The sequence below is a fragment of the Myotis davidii genome, unplaced genomic scaffold (genome assembly GCF_000327345.1).
Source record: "Myotis davidii unplaced genomic scaffold, ASM32734v1 scaffold363, whole genome shotgun sequence".
In the NCBI taxonomy this organism is placed as follows: Eukaryota; Metazoa; Chordata; class Mammalia; order Chiroptera; family Vespertilionidae; genus Myotis; species Myotis davidii.
In genome coordinates, this window is record NW_006294069.1 from 856539 (window position 1) to 869277 (window position 12739).

The 12739-nt window shown below is 54.1% G+C and overlaps 1 protein-coding gene across 2 annotated transcripts in view; it reads right to left on the reverse strand.

Annotated features, from left to right (window-relative positions):
- Positions 1-12739, reverse strand: part of SEZ6 (seizure related 6 homolog (mouse)) — a 36979-nt gene that overhangs the window by 22734 nt on the left and 1506 nt on the right. For both annotated transcript variants that reach the window (XM_006768047.2, XM_006768046.2), the window contains exons 2-4: positions 3405-3409; positions 1267-1933; positions 671-804 (exon numbers count right to left, since the gene is read on the reverse strand). In XM_006768047.2, the coding sequence (XP_006768110.1) occupies positions 671-804; positions 1267-1909 (777 nt within the window). In that variant the 5' untranslated portion in view covers positions 1910-1933; positions 3405-3409. The remainder of the gene's footprint in view (positions 1-670; positions 805-1266; positions 1934-3404; positions 3410-12739) is intronic.

Here is a 12739-nt window from a genome sequence, read left to right on the forward strand (position 1 = left end):
GGAAGGAGTGGTGTAAGCAGGTTGAAGGAACAAAAAGGAAGCGCTGGGTTTGGGGCACGGGGAGGTCAAGGAGCCTTTGGCACATTCATGAGGACCTGCAGGCTCAGGTTTGGGGATTAAGAGAGAGTTTGGGGTTTAAAAGGGATGAGATGATCCAGGGCAGTGGGAGCAAGAGGCTGGGGCTGTAGGTCTGACTCCCTCACCAACTGGTCACCCCTCTGATTGTGTGGCCATGACTGTCTCCCCCACGTCTGCATCCCAGGAGCCAGCACAGGGCCTGACCCAGAGGAGCTGCTCAGGGAGTATTTGCTGAAGGAATGAGTGAGTGAATAAATGAGTGAATGGCCAAGTAGCCTTGTGCTCTCTCTACTCAGTTACACAGATTCAGACACCCAACCCCCTGTCCACTGAGGCAAGAGCCCCTTCCGCAGGTTCTCCTGAGCCCCTGATCAAACCCCTGTGGGAAGAGGAGGGGCACACCACAGCCCCTCTTAGCCTAGGACACCGCTGAGGGGAGCAGTAGCTTCTTTGCTCACTGGTCCAGAACCCAACCATGTTTTAGGCCAATCGCCTAGCCTTGAGCATCCCCCCTTTCTCCCATAGCAGGTATCTTTCTGGAAAGATAACACACTAGCCCCAGCTTTGCCCCTGCCCAATCCAGGTCACTCACCTTAATTTCCACACCGTAGCCAGGGTAGACAGAGATGTAGTAGAAACAGTCCAGGCCGACATCATGGGGTGAACTGGGGGCCGGTGGGGAGTCCAGAGAGCCCTCTGGGCCTGAGAAATTCCAGCTACAAGGGCCTGAGAGGCAGGAGGAGACACAAGGCTAAGCCCAGCCCTGGAGAAGTGGGTCCAGCCAAGGCTGATCTGTGTGTGTGCGCGCGTGTGCGTGTGTGTGTATGTGTGTGTGTGTGTCAAGCCCACCTCTTGGGATGTCTATTCCCCTATTGAAAGAAGGGGACCACCTTCTCTTGAGCACTTTGTGTGTACAATCTTATCTCAGTTCTCACAATGGCTCAATGAGGGAGGTATTCTTATTGCCATGTTACAAATGAGGCTCAGAGAGGTTAAAGTTCCAAGGGCCTGGTATAGTTGCTTCCAATCAGGATTTGAACCCAGTTCTATCTGGTTCCAATCTGCATGCCTCCTGCATCCTGGCCCTTGGTACTGAAGGGCAAGGCCAACTGGCACAGTGATGGAGAGAGGAACTTAGGGCCCCACAACTCCCCCATATCCAGATCTGCAAGCCAGCAAGGAGCTGACCTGGTGGCTGGACTGTGGTGATGGTGGTGGTGATGATGGTGGTGGTGGTGGTGGTCTCCTCATCATCCCCTGAAGCCGTGGAGGTGGCGATGGTCCCCTCAATCCCAAGCCCTGTGGTCCGGGACATGACCTCTGGAGCCCACGACCTGCCCATGTCTCCAGGACCCTCTTGGGTTGGAGTCCATGCTCTGCTAGGGGGTGTAGTACCCAGCTTCTCCGCTGGGCCTGTGGTGGGCACTGCCATGCTGGGTCCTGGAGGCAGGGGAGCTGTGACATGGAGCTCAGGGGGCTCTGACTCCAGGCTCCAGGGTCCTTCCCTGGACGGGGGCTGAGTGGGTGCTGCAGCTATGGCCGGAGTAGGGCTGGTGAAGACGGGGCGGCTGTCCTGGTTGGCCAGGCGGGGAAGGGGGCTTGGGGTCTGTGGCGTAGGTGGATCAGGCTGAAAAGGCAGTGCCGGCCTCAGCTCTTCGCCTGTCTCCAGCCCCTCTTGTAGGAACTCCTCGAGCAGTGGGTGGTGGTTGAGCAGCTTCAGGGTGGGGGCGGTTGTGACGAAGTGGATGCCTCGTTCTGGCTGCTCAGGTGTGGGGGCTACTGTCCACTCCCCATCCATCTCCCCGATGCCTGGGGCCTGACCTTCCGCCATGGTTGGGGCCTCTGAGGAGAGTCCTGAAATAACAATGGATGATCAGAGGTTTGCCCCCTGCCCCGTGGAGAGCAGCATCTCACTCAGTCCAGGCAGTCGGAGATTCATCTTGTAGAGTGCGCTCACCACTGAGAATCACGGAACTGCAGAATTTCAGAGCTGGACATGAGATGATATCACATACTTCAAGAATGGCACATGAGATATCCTCTCCCCTCCAGCACTAGAAGTGGACATTACTATCTGTTATTGCACTATTCCCTGTTCTGTTCTCAGATTCAGCCTCATACTCCTTCTCAATGCAGCACTCCAGGCAGCCATGCTTAATTCCTCAGGCCGATGACAAATAAATATTTGCCCTGCCTAATGTAGCTCACAGGCTTATTGGACTGATGAGCAAACAGCCAAAGAAAGGAGGTGACTTGCTCAAACTCTATGACCAGTCGGTTGACCTGAGATGATACCCTTAGCAAGAGTGCCATCGCCCACCACAGTGGCTGTTTTGCCTGAGATAACGGTTCACTTTTGTTCTCAGTGAAGCTGCTGGTCACTACCTCAGCAAATCGTCATATATTTGGAATTTTATTTTAGACCAGAGGCCCGATGCAAGAAATTTGTGTAAGAGTAAGCCTTCGCAGCTGCGGGCTGGCTGCCTCGATCCCTCCCTCGCAGCCGAGGTGGCTGCGGCCACGACTTGGTCCGGAAGGCCGTCGGGTCTAATTAGCATATTATGCTTTTATTATTATAGATTCCATCATGTGTTTCATTGTCTCATTGTCCCATTTCTCTCACTTCTCAGTCACTTCTTTTCTCTCTTTCACTATATATCTATCTGCATATCTCTATCTCTATCTATTTCTACATCTATCTATTCTATCTATCTATCTATCTATCTATCTATCTATCTATCTATAATTTGCCAGCTCTGAGAAAGCTGGGAGGAGATTTTGATTCTAACATCTCTCAAAATGGCTGCAAGAAGACTTGAAGGGAAACAGCCAGGGTGAGATAGTTTGCAAGAAGGTTGGCTCCTCTGCGTGTCTGGTGGTGGGTGTCATTCCACAGGCTCACACCCACCCCATGGATTGGCAGGCGTGAGGAAGCGGCAGATGGCTTACATTCTGTTCAGGAGACTATGGCAGCTCTGATGTGTCAGACAAATGAGAGCAGGGAGGAAATTGGGGTGAGGAAGGTGCGTACAGGTCAGAGGGCTCTCCACTCCTCTGGGTTTTGATGCCTTAAAGCCCCGAGAAACCAAGAACAACTCCTATCTCCTGAGACGCCCACGAAAGCAGCCCATCTGTGCCTTGGCATTCTGCGCCAGACTCTGGCAACACAGTGCCCAAACTAGATGTCCAGCCAGGCCCAGACCCCCTGGAGCAGATGGTTGCCAGGGCCCTGTGTCTTTCATCTGAGTCAGTGATGGAAGGTCTAGGCAGTGCCCTGCCAGGACTGTTTTTACCTCCCCCCACAGATGTCACATGGTCATTGCCAGGTGAGCTGAGACTGAGCTCAGTGTGGCACAAGGAAGAGCAGTCTTTCCCGGGGGCTCCAGTGTTTGCCCCTCCCAGGATTGCCCAATAAAAGACGTGGCCTAGGGCTCCCAGGATAGGTACTCATGGGATTCTTCCCTGGGAGAGTGCAAAGATCCTCTTTCTCAGGAAGGGTCCATAGTGGGCACAGCTCCTCCCGCTGGCTGCCAGGTGGGTGCTGGGCAATGGAGCAGAGCTAATGGGCACCTCCCGTCACTGTCGATTGCACTGATTGTGTTATCTGGGGGCACTGAGCACTTGGTTAAATGGGATTGAGATAGCATATCAAACGAGCAAATTGATTCTGCAATCAGCTGCCACTTGGTCCCAGAGGGTGCCACCCACTGTCAGAGAGGGTAAGATAATCTCGGGGAGACAAGCCATTTCTGAGAAGAGGGCATCTTCAGACACCCTGGTTAACTCCGATGGAAGCCTGAGGCCCTGTGACAGTCCCCTTCCCAACACCCCCCACCCCACCCTACAGTCTCTCTGCCTGGGTTGACCAAGTTCAAAGGTGCAGACTGACAAAGGGGGAGAGTGTGTGATTCAGGAGATGTCAGGGACCCAGATGCCCAGTCTCATCAGGTACCTATTATGTGCCAGACACTGAGTCAGGCTGTTCCCAGACCTGTATTATTGAATTGACACCACACCTCTATGAAATGAGAATCTTATCCCCACTTTACAGACAAAGAACCTGAAGCCTAGAGAGGTGAGGTGAGGACTTGCCCCGCGACACAGGGGTGGAGCTGGGATTTGAACCGACGCTGATCTGGCTTCAAAGCTTTAGTCTTTCCTCAACAGCCTGCCTCGCAGAAGAGACTAGGCAGCCGTGGGCAAACTACGGCCCGTTTACTTTGAATTTATATTAGTTCACACAAACACTCCATCCATGCTTTTGTTCCGGCCCTCCGGTCCAGTTTAAGAACCCATTGTGGCCCTTGAGTCAAAAAGTTTGCCCACCCCTGGACTAGAGCTACCCAGCAGAGACATTCCAGCCAGTGGAGGAAACTAAGGCTTAGAGAGAGGGATGGACTTGTCCAAGGGATCATACTGGTTAGAAGTGGAGCTGGGGTCATAGTCTCAGGCTTCTGGCACCTGAGTTGAGTCTCAGCCAAGCTAGGCTGGGACCCAGGGAGCCCCCACCGCATTCCCGAAGCACTTCTGAGTCTGGGATCCAAACCAGAGACCCAACAGCACTGCTCCACAGGGCTGGGGCACAGGGTCTCACCTACCCAGGTTCCTTCAAATGTCAGCTTTGCCACTTAAACATCATGTGAACCTGGGCGAGTTTTTGTATCATTGGCTATAAAATGGGCGCTTTGGAGGCGTTTTGTGAGACTCTGAATGCTCTAAATAGCAGTTTCCTGGGGGCACTGAGGGAGTGGCCATAGTACTGTGAGGCTGGACAGCCCCCTGCCAGGGTAACGCTGAGAGGCAGGCTTCTAGAGTGGGGAGGCTGCTGGCCCAGGGTGAGGCCTGTACTCTCAGGGCCCATGTTCCTTGTTGTGTGGCTGAGATGTGGAGGACAATGTGGTACCACCCTGCAAAATGCAGCTACCTTCAAGGCCTGCATGTCTGTGGGGGACATGACCACAGCAAGACAGTCCCCATGATGATCCCCAACTGCACAATCCACCTAGTGCCTGAACACGGGAATGTACTCCCCCAACGCCCCCAAGTTGGCAGCATCCTAGGGCTGGGTCTGGGAAATACCATTTCCCTTCCCCCACCACCATTGTGGAGGCAGAGGCTGCCCAGAGCTTCTGCCGCCCCCAGCCCTGGAATGGCCCTGCAGCCGCCCCGGGCCCTCCCCCTGCATTAGCTCTTAAGCTATGCAAATAGACATCGGAGGGAGCCCTGTTTAAAGTATTTAGACGAAATGAAAAAAGGCTTTCATCGGCACTAATGAGCCATTCAGGATGCTTCCCCGGTGGATTCTCCCTCTCCTGCCTCCTGGCCCGTGCCACCCCCCTGTGTCGCCCCTCTGGGGATTGGAGGCCCCCTCCCCCACAATCCCAGTTCGGGCCTTCCAGGGAAGGTCTCTTGCTCTGCCCCCTCCTCCCAGGACCCAGCTGGGTAAATGTAGAGATGAGGGCCCACGTGTTCTATCCTGACAGGCTCAGATTAGAATGGGAGGAGGGGTGCCTAGTGAATGTTTAGGGGAAGCCAAAACATTTGGGGGGACGGTTCTTTAGAGCATCCAGCTAGGTAGGTGCTCTTGTCATTGTCTGATAGTTGGGGAAACCGAAGCTCAGAGAGGCCCAGGAGGCTGCCAAGGGTCACAGTGCTGTGAAGCTGGAATTGGTCTGTGTGGACCACGCAACAGTTTACGACTCCAGACGCCATCTCAGGGCCAACTGGGCTGTCCCCGTGGGGCTATTTTCCTGCAGATCTTTCTGCACCACACAGCCAGAAATCCTCAGGCTCCAGTCCTCACCAGCTGTCTGACCTGGGAAGGGGGCTGTGCCCACTGAGCCTCTGTTTCTTCGTCTGTGGACTGGGGACATCTTGAGTTTGGTGAGGACCATCTATGTTCTCATCTGCCAGCCCCACCCCATCCTCTGCAAGGGCAGCCCCTGCAGGGGGGCCAGGTATTCCCCTTCCAGGGCCTGAGCTGCTGGCCGCTTGGAGGTAGACACAGGAGCAGAATCCAGAGTTCTGAGATGTCAGACTTGGTTCCCTCCTTGTGGTGGCACCAGCTCTGGGATGGGGTGCGGGCGGCAGGACAGCAGGTAGGTACAGGGGGAGCCTGGGGGATGCAGTGGGCAAGGAGCCCACCCCGCTGGGTTCTGGAGGTTAAGCTGGCCCAGCACAGGGAGAATGAGAATTTAATGGGATCCATTTATTAGCCCATAAAAGTTAATGAGTTTATTCTAGAGGTTTCCTAGCCCCTTTGAAGTTTTAATAGGGGATTAGTGAGGGCCTGGCCCCTGCAGAACCCCCATTATCCTAGAGCCCCAGGGAGGGAAGAGGGGCCCTGGGGGAGAGAGTGCCTGAGCTCCCCAGAGCCAGGGCCAGTCTCCACAGTGAGGGTTTCATTGGGCCACCCCGCATGCTGACCTGAGGGGCCCCAGCTGGAGGCTGATGGGGCCAAATAGGATCCCTGAAGCCCTAGACGATGTCCAGTTCTAGAGGCTTCTAATTCCACGTGCTACTGAAATAACTATCCCTACAGCGTCTCTGCATCTGAGGTAGGTTTGCTGCTGTTTGGCTACTTGTATTAACAGGGAAGGCAATAATATAAGGCCCATATGACAAATGGGAATACTGAGACCCAGAGCTGGGATGTGGCTTCTCCAAGGTTACCTAGAACATACAGCAGAGCCAGAATGGAGACATTCCTGTGGCCTGGAGCCAGGCAGCTGGGGCTGGTAACAGTTGCTATTACTCAGTGCTATTACTCAGTTAGCATCCTACCATGTCATCTCTTCTCTCCTTACTCCAGGGAGGTCCCTAGAGACGAGGACACGGAGGCCCAGAATGGTTAATTAACTTGTCCAAGATTGCACAGTTAATGAGTGGCAAGCCTGCGAGCAGAACCCAGATGTGGGCAGCTCCACAGCTCAGGTCTGTGCACTGCTCCCACTGGCCCTCAGTTGTAGCTTCTGGGATCTCCTACTGTCTCCCCACCAGCCTGGCCATCATCACCTGAGGCACTTGTGCTGGGAGCCCTGTATCTCAGGGTGATGGGGAAGGAAGTCCTGATCGTGTCCTGGAGGGGCAGTTGCTAGGGTGGGCACAGAGATATATTCAAAGGGATCTTCTCTTCCTCTTTCTGGCCCACTTGCTCAATATGTCTCTTGAAACTCTCCCCATCCTACCGGGCCCACCTCCTATCCCCGCTCTGGGGAGCCAGCCCTGCCTGGCCCGCTGAGTGACAATAGCTCCTTCTTCTGACCTCCTGATGGAACCTCAGCCCGTGTACAGCTTGCATTGATAGACAAGGATCCAGCCAGAGGCATCTCTCTTTTCCTCCATCTCTGTCCACAATAGCTGACTCTTGGTGGTAGGCACAGTGAAGGGTAGACTCAGGGCACACAGTTTCCAAGCTGGGATTTTGCCCTTCTGCACCCTGGGAAGGCTCTCTGCTCCCCAGTGCATCTGGCTCTTGGCTAGCAGGGTAGAGAGGGATGGGCAGGGCGAGCGCTGCAGGGAGAAGACAGGCAGCCAGAACAGCAGTGTCCCAGTAGAGCCCTCACTGGCAGCTGATGAAGAGTGTCTGCTGGCATAAGCTGGTGGGTCCCCTGGCCCCAACTACCCTCCCTTCCCCTACCTCTGACCACCTCCCAGCACAGCCTCTTACTACCCTTTCTTGGTCGACCCCTGGCTGTCAGTCAAATACGCAATGCAGACATGAATGGGGGCATCTCCTCTCGGCCAGGCTCCCAACAAGGAAGTGGTTGATCCTAGAATCTGAATCCTTTTAGTCTTTGTGAGCATCTCATCCCTCCCTCATTTATGTACGTGGAAACGGAGTCCCAGGTCACACAGCGAACATGGGGCAGGGCTGGGACTTAGGCTATTGGGGCTCAGAGAGCATCTGGCCCAACTGCTCTGAAGCATGAACCCTCCAGTGCTCTGGGCTGTCTACCACCCATGGGCATATACCTTCAGGGACAGAGAGCGCACTGCTTCCTGAGCTGCCAGGGCAGCTATTTCCCTCATTGTGCTGGGGTGGGTGGTGGGTAACCCTGGGCTTCGGCGTCTTCAGGGTTGGGGTCTCCTTGCCAGATGGAAGTATGGGTGGGGGTAGTGGGCAACAGCCAGGAAGCGGCCCACTGGTCCTGGTCCTGCCCCTTTACTAGGTCCCTATGTGCAAATCACTTCCCCAACATGAGCCTCTATTTTCCCAACAGTAAAATGGACTCAGTATCTAAGGGCCCTCCCTGCCAGCTCTCATATTATAGGATCCCATGAGCCACAAAGGGCTCTGTGAATAAAAATATTGAATGCTGCTATTTACTGAGAATTTACCACACTCCTAGCACCATTCTAAGTGTTTTACCAGAATTAATTCATTTAACCCTCACGATAACTCTATGAGATATGAACCTTTATTATCCCATTTTATAGATGAGGAAACTGGGACCCAGTTCCCAAGTTACCAGTTTGGATATATCATGCTCAAACCCAGAGGTCGGCCAGCCCTAGAGTGGCGCTGGTCTAACAGAGCTTTCTGCGAGGATGGAAATGTTTTATATCTGTGTCCAATGTGAGAATCAGTAGCCACACATGACTACTGAGCACTTGAAATGTGGCTAGTGAGACTGAGGAACAGATTTAAAATTTTATTTCATGTTAATGAATTTATACCTAAAGAGCCACATGCGGTGAGCGGTTACCAAAATGGAAAGCTCAGTCCCATAACAGGGCCTCTCAACGCTTGCAGTGTTTGCCACCTCTCAGAAGGGAAAGGCCTGGAGTGGGGGGTTCCCAGGGAAGAGTTAAGATAGGGTGGCGGTGTCTGCTCCCCTCCTTCGGACCTGGGGGAACTGGGGACTTGGGTTGGCGAGGGAAAGATGACAAGGAGCCCGGGGACTTTAAATTTTTCATAAAGGCCCGAGGGAGCTGGGCCCATCAGCCACTCACTCCTTAGGGCGGATTAGTGGCATCTACCAATGACATTTGCTTCCCAGCCTAGGCTGAGCACTGGTGTGCTGAGGGATGGGGTGTTTGATGGGTAATTTTGGGAGCTCAGGCAGAGCCAGTTTAGGAGGACTTTATGGGGGAAGGACAGCCAGGAATGCTTGGCCTGTGGGACCTGGCCCAGGGTGTGTGACTGTTCCCTGGTGATTCCTGATGTGCTCTACTGACTTGCCGCTATCTCACTGCCCAGTCAGGAGCACAGGGGCCTGGTCTGGCCAGGGTGGGGGCCACACTCCCATTTACTGATTACCTGCTACAGGTCAGGCATGGACCTTCTAGAGAGCTGTTCTCACCCTGAATGACAGCCTTTTGCATTTATAATCCATATTTTACATTAAAACATTAAAAAAGAATAGTTTCTCATTTTTAGAGAGAGGGAACGAGAGAGAGAGAGAGAGAGAGAGAGAGAGAGAGAGAGAGAGAAACATCAATATAACATTAATCAGCTGCCTCCTGCACGCCCCTACCAGGGATGGAGCCCACACTCTGGGCATGTGCCCTGACCGGGAACTGAACCTGCAATCTTTCGGTGCATGGACGACACCCAACATACACCCAACCAACTGAGCCACACTGGTCAGGGCCATATTTTACACTTTACATGTGAAGGGACTGAGACTGAGAAACAGAGCTGATCATCCTAGTTCATATAGGAGAAAAGTGGTAAACAAGGGGTTTGAACTGGGTCTGCTTGTTTCACAGCCTGAGCTCAATATTCTACAGCACTGAGCTGCTGCTTCATAGGAACATGTGTGTGTGTGCATGTGAGTATGTGGGCCTGTGTGTGCACATGAATGCATGTGCGTGTGTGTGCGTGTGTGTGGCCCAACATATGCATGGGCCACAGGTCATTACCATTTGTCCTTGCCCATGTTCACCACACCTTGGAACCTGGCTTCACACATCCTCAAGGCCAGAAAGGCCCTGGCTCCCAGAAGGGATACACCTCTTCCCAAGGCAACTGCTCTGCTCCCCCCTTTTCACTCTGCTGCCTTCTTGGACCCCAACCCGATCCTTCCTGGGGCCATGTGGCCTGGACAATCCCTCAGGCTCTGGGTGCCTGGAGGGGAAGAAGAACACAGCACTGAGCCATGGCGGGGCCTGGCTTTTTCTCCCCACTGCCCCTCCCTCCCATGAGGCTGTGACCAGGGGCCCAGGGTAGAGGGAACTCCCAGCTAACTGCCTCGTTCTCCGCTTTCCAATTTAAAATCTAATATGGTTTTGCCACTGCAGAGCTGGGGTCTGGAGAGGTGATTAATGAGGCCTCTGCTACAGAGTCACCTGCTGCGCTCTACACCTTCCCCTGCGGCCCTGCGTGTGTTCCCCCTCCTGCCTGCCTGCTGGCCCTGAGGACCTGGGGGTCCTGGCCCTGCCTGCCCACAGTTCCTGGGGCTGGGGCAGGTGGCACAGGAGCTGGAGGCTTGGAGTGGGGGTTGGGAAGAGAAAGGAGCTGGCAGTGGAGGTGGGGACAGTAGAATCGACCCCCACCCCTGGGCAGGCTGGAAGGAGTGGAACAGCGGGTGCCTCCTTTGCACCACCTCCCTTCCTGGCAAGGTAAGTAATCAATTTACCATGCTCCACCAATTATGCCGGCTCTCAGTAGTGTGGCCAGGGCAGGGGACAGACAAGGCCCCTGCGCTGGTGCTCAGATGAGCCCTCCCCTAGCACCAACAGCTCCTACCACCACCTTGTCAGCAGCAGGGACCATATTTCTCTGAATGAAAAACCTTGGAAATGTCAGCTGGGCTGAGGAAGGCTGTGAAAGCAGGAACTGCATTCTCCCCGGAGCTAGTACCAGGGCTGGCTCAGCCCAGCCCAGTGGTGAAGTTGGGAACAGGGGGTGATCTAGGAAGGAGCAGCCATCCCCTCCATCCTCTGCCCGTGCCCAGCTCCAAGCATCTGCCAAGGACAGTCCTTCCCAGCCACCGAGCCCAGCAAGACAGGGCCATAAGGTGCCAGGGCTTGAGATCAGGTACCATCCTGGGCTCCTGATCAGCAGCTCTGAGCTGCTGCCTCCTCCCAGCCCTCACCCTGAAGTTCAAAAGCCAGCACCCATTGCTGTTGTCCCAGCACCTGTGTCCACCTCTGAGATGAATGACTAACCCAGTAGCCCCAAGATTTCCCCCATATATTTTTTATTGATATCAGAAAGAGTGGGGGAGGGAGAGAGAGATAGAAACATCAATGATGAGAGAGAATCATTGATTGGCTGCCTCCTGCATGCTTCCTACTGGGGATTGAGCTTGCAACCGGGCATGTGCCTTGACTGGTAATTGAACCATGACATTCTGGTTCATAGGTAGACACTCAACCACTCAGCCACGCTGGCCGGGCTGTCTGGCTTTTTACTCAGGTATTCTAGAAAGTCTTTGGGTGGGTGGATGGAGAGCCACAGCCCCTCTGTTATCCGTGTCCAACCGCAGGGGCTGATGGAGCCTCATGGTGGCTAGTGCTAAAGGTGGAGGGACCTGGCAAAGCGGGGGACTGGGCTCTGTTGACTTGCTGCTTTCCTTCTGTATGGTTCTTGACCCCTGTCTCATCGCCACCTGCTGGTCAGTGTTTGCTGAGCATTTGGTGGGCTTGGCTGTGTGTGTGCATACATGCGAGTATGCAAGTGTACATATATATGCATGTGCTTGGGGGCGGCATGAGGTGGGAGGTGGGAGATGGAGGTGTGAGACAAAGACCAAGGGAGAGATTTAACATTTTCCAGCACCTACTGTGTGCCAGGGTCTGCGGGTCCACTCACCTACACTATCTGAATAATCTTCCCCAGCCCACAGATCAGTGGTTCTCAACCTGTGGGTCCTGACTCCTTTGGAGGTCGAACGACCCTTTCACAGGGGTTGCCTAAGACCATCGGAAAACACATATATAATTACATATTGTTTGTGTGATTAATCACTATGCTTTAATTATGTTCAATTTGTAACAATGAAATTGGGGGTCACCACAACATGAGGAACTGTATTAAAGGGTCGCAGCATTAGGAAGGTTGAGAACCACTGCCACAGATAAATAGGATCAGATAGCTGAGAGAAGTGCTCTAGCTGGGAAACCATTAGTCCAGGAGACTGACCTGGAGCTGTCCCTGCCCTGCAGAGCCTAAGAGACAGATAAAAGGACAGATGCAGGAACAAAAGATCTCTGAAAGCAAGGGCAGCCTGAGCCCATAGGGCAGACACCAATTCTGAGTGGGCCAGGGCTGCCTTCCTTCTTGGTCCCTAGGTTCAGGCTCCTTGAACTGCTGTATCCTACCCCTCCCAGCTGGTGTCAGTTTTCAGATCAGCTGGGACAGTGATGGGGTGGAACCCAGAAGCCCCAAGGGTCTGGAGGGCAAGGGGCTCTAAGCGTGGCCTTTTGGACAGTTGAGTCTTAGCAAGAATCTGAAACTCCTCTGGAAAGTGCCAGGGCGGCACTAGAGGTCCCTGGGCGGGGTGGGGCGGTAGTCTCATCCAGGTATGCCTCCCTCCCCCTGACTTCCTGACACTTTGCGCCCTTTTCTGCCTCTCCAGCTTCCATGGGGGAGACCTCAGAGGTCTGGCCTTACTTCCATGGCCTGGGGAACAGTCACTGGAGGCTTGAGCTCTGTCCTTAGGGACTTGGAGGCGGCAGAGGGAGGACAGCCTGGGACCTTCTCCTCTCCCAG